Here is a 2,455-nt window from a genome sequence, read left to right on the forward strand (position 1 = left end):
TGTGTGTGTGTGTGTGTGTTCTCCTGCAGTCGGACACAGCTGAGGTTCAGTGTTGGGGTCACTCCGTCACAAACAGAACCATAATCAGTACGTCTACACACTGGATATAATAAAGTGTAACGGCACAACTTCAAATGTGCAGATACTGATGTGGAAGTAAAAGACCCTGAGAACAGCTGTGAACACTGGACTGAAGCCTAACCATGAAAGGGTTAAAGCCTCACAGTTTCCAGAGTAAACCTCAGGTGTGTCAGAGATAATTCACTTCCACTGTGGTTTTGTTGTGGAACTGAAGCCCCGCCCCTTTTACCTGCCCAGGGTGGATGTGCTCGGCTGAAACACTTACAGGTGTGTGACTGCAGCTGAGGAACTGAGCGTCCACAGGTGTCCTGGTGAAGGAGCCCACAGGAGAACGCCCCCCCACCGCTCTGGCCTGTAACAGGAAACCAGTGAACGGAGCAGAGGGCGGAGCCTGGAGCTGCACTGGGAGGAGACCGCCATTCAGTTTAGTACACCAGGAAGACCGTGACCTGGAGTTACCTGAAGAACACCTGAACAACAGCTGAACAACACCTGAAGAACAGCTGAACAACACCTGAAGAACAGCTGAACAACACCTGAAGAACAGCTGAACAACACCTGAAGAACACCTGAAGAACAGCTGAAGAACAGCTGAACAACACCTGAAGAACACCTGAAGAACAGCTGAACAACAGCTGAACAACACCTGAACTTCACAGAAGCATTCAGTCACAGTAGGGTTGAACACATATGAACACACCTTCCATAGGATAGAATAGAATAGCACAGAATGGAACAGAACAGAACAGAATAGAATTAGTCAGGGAGCCAAAGTATCAAAAGCTCAATAAAATGGGTTGAACCTGACATGGTCCTGTCATACTTTTTATTTGTGTTTTCTTTGTTAATTTGGATCCTAAGGACCAATAACTGGAGGGTCTGCTCTGCTGGAAATATCACAAAAATAAATTGTGGCCTTATTAGTGTATGTACCCGTCATTTTTTGATATAAAATTTTGAAAAATGAAAATTTTCCTTCAATCCTCAGTGGGCTGGGTAAGCTGTCAATAAATGCATTCAGGATGCAAAAACACATACGGTGACAACCTTCAATGAAAAAATAATTCTGAAAACACATTTCTGCATGATTTTGGCTCAATTTAATGAAAAAAATTAGGCATTTCCTCACTTTTTTTCCAATATTTTCAACTTCATTGGCAATCAACTATTCCCCCAAGTTCTGACCTCAGCCAATACGCCATTCTGTTCACCAAACAATAAACTCATTCCACTGAAAAATGATACATTTCCAACCAAAACCAGTGGATCTGGGATGAGTTCTCTACCAGTTGGAAACACAGGCCCACAACCACAAAAGAATTTAAGCTACTGTCAAAATTCCAAAAGACATACTGTTTATTTAACATGGTTGTTAATGTCCACATTATTAAAAATCATGGCCTAGACATCTTTTGAATTTCAACATAACTCTGTTCTTCCAATAGAAACGTGCCACACAAGAAATTGAAATCAACAACATGACTTTATTATGTCATTATTTTATTGCCTCCAGCGGGCAGCACCCTGCAGATACTGCTCTGGAATAAACCTTCACCCTCACCACCTGAGAAGACAGCAAAAAAGACCGGCAGGGTGGGTTCAACAGCATTGGAATAAAAGATAACCCCCCCCAAACACACACATTCTGGTGTCCCTAAGGATGTGCAAAGCTGTCCCAGTATGTTTTGGTGTTGGGATTTTGGCAGCTGCTTGGCAGACATCCTGGGCAAGGTTGAGAACTTGTTGTTGCTGCTTAGGACTGACTTTCACTGCCATCCTCACCTAATTCTGGAGATGCATCTGTTATCATCCATGCCAGGCGCTTATACAGGTTAGAGCTCACTCTTCAGAAAGCCTCCAGGTATGATGTTTGTAGCTGCAGTGACGGGTCTTCAGCCATGCTTCCAGGCATCTGGTGACTTCCACTGGCTTGAGCTATTCTGGCTTCTCTTGCTTCCTTCGGGGCCTGCTTACGTTGGTCCAGGAGCTCTTTCCATATTCTCTTTGCAGTGTTGTAGGAAGAGACTACAGTGTCATCTGGTGTCAACTCATCATCACTTTCTTCTTCATACTCTGCTTCTTCAGTTTTCTCCTTAAGTTCCTTCAACTTTGAGAACATGCAGCCAACATTCATTTCTGCTGAGTAAATCGAGCTAGAACATCCTTTCTGTGGTACCACCATTATTTTACAATCACCATCTACTTCATAGTGCCTTCTAAGACGGGCAATCAAGGACTGAGATCTGTAAGAGGTAACATTCTGAACTCCATGGCTTTCCAGGTGTTTACGGAATTCATCCCTCAAAGCTGTAAGGAGGAACATGACATTGTCTTTGAAAAGGGGCTCATCTATCTGAGATATAAGTTGGTTCAG

The 2,455-nt window shown here is 43.6% G+C and overlaps 1 protein-coding gene across 1 annotated transcript in view; it reads right to left on the reverse strand.

Annotated features, from left to right (window-relative positions):
- LOC115411686 (putative ferric-chelate reductase 1) overlaps positions 1-1,857 on the reverse strand; it is a 37,987-nt gene extending 36,130 nt beyond the window's left edge. Inside the window, exons 1-3 of the mRNA XM_030123897.1 lie at positions 1,722-1,857; positions 1,589-1,645; positions 347-483 (exon numbers count right to left, since the gene is read on the reverse strand). Coding sequence (XP_029979757.1) covers positions 347-483; positions 1,589-1,645; positions 1,722-1,857 — 330 coding nt within the window. The remainder of the gene's footprint in view (positions 1-346; positions 484-1,588; positions 1,646-1,721) is intronic.
- Between the last annotated feature and the right edge of the window lie 598 nt (positions 1,858-2,455).

The sequence above is a fragment of the Sphaeramia orbicularis genome, chromosome 20, assembly GCF_902148855.1.
Source record: "Sphaeramia orbicularis chromosome 20, fSphaOr1.1, whole genome shotgun sequence".
NCBI lineage: Eukaryota > Metazoa > Chordata > Actinopteri > Kurtiformes > Apogonidae > Sphaeramia > Sphaeramia orbicularis.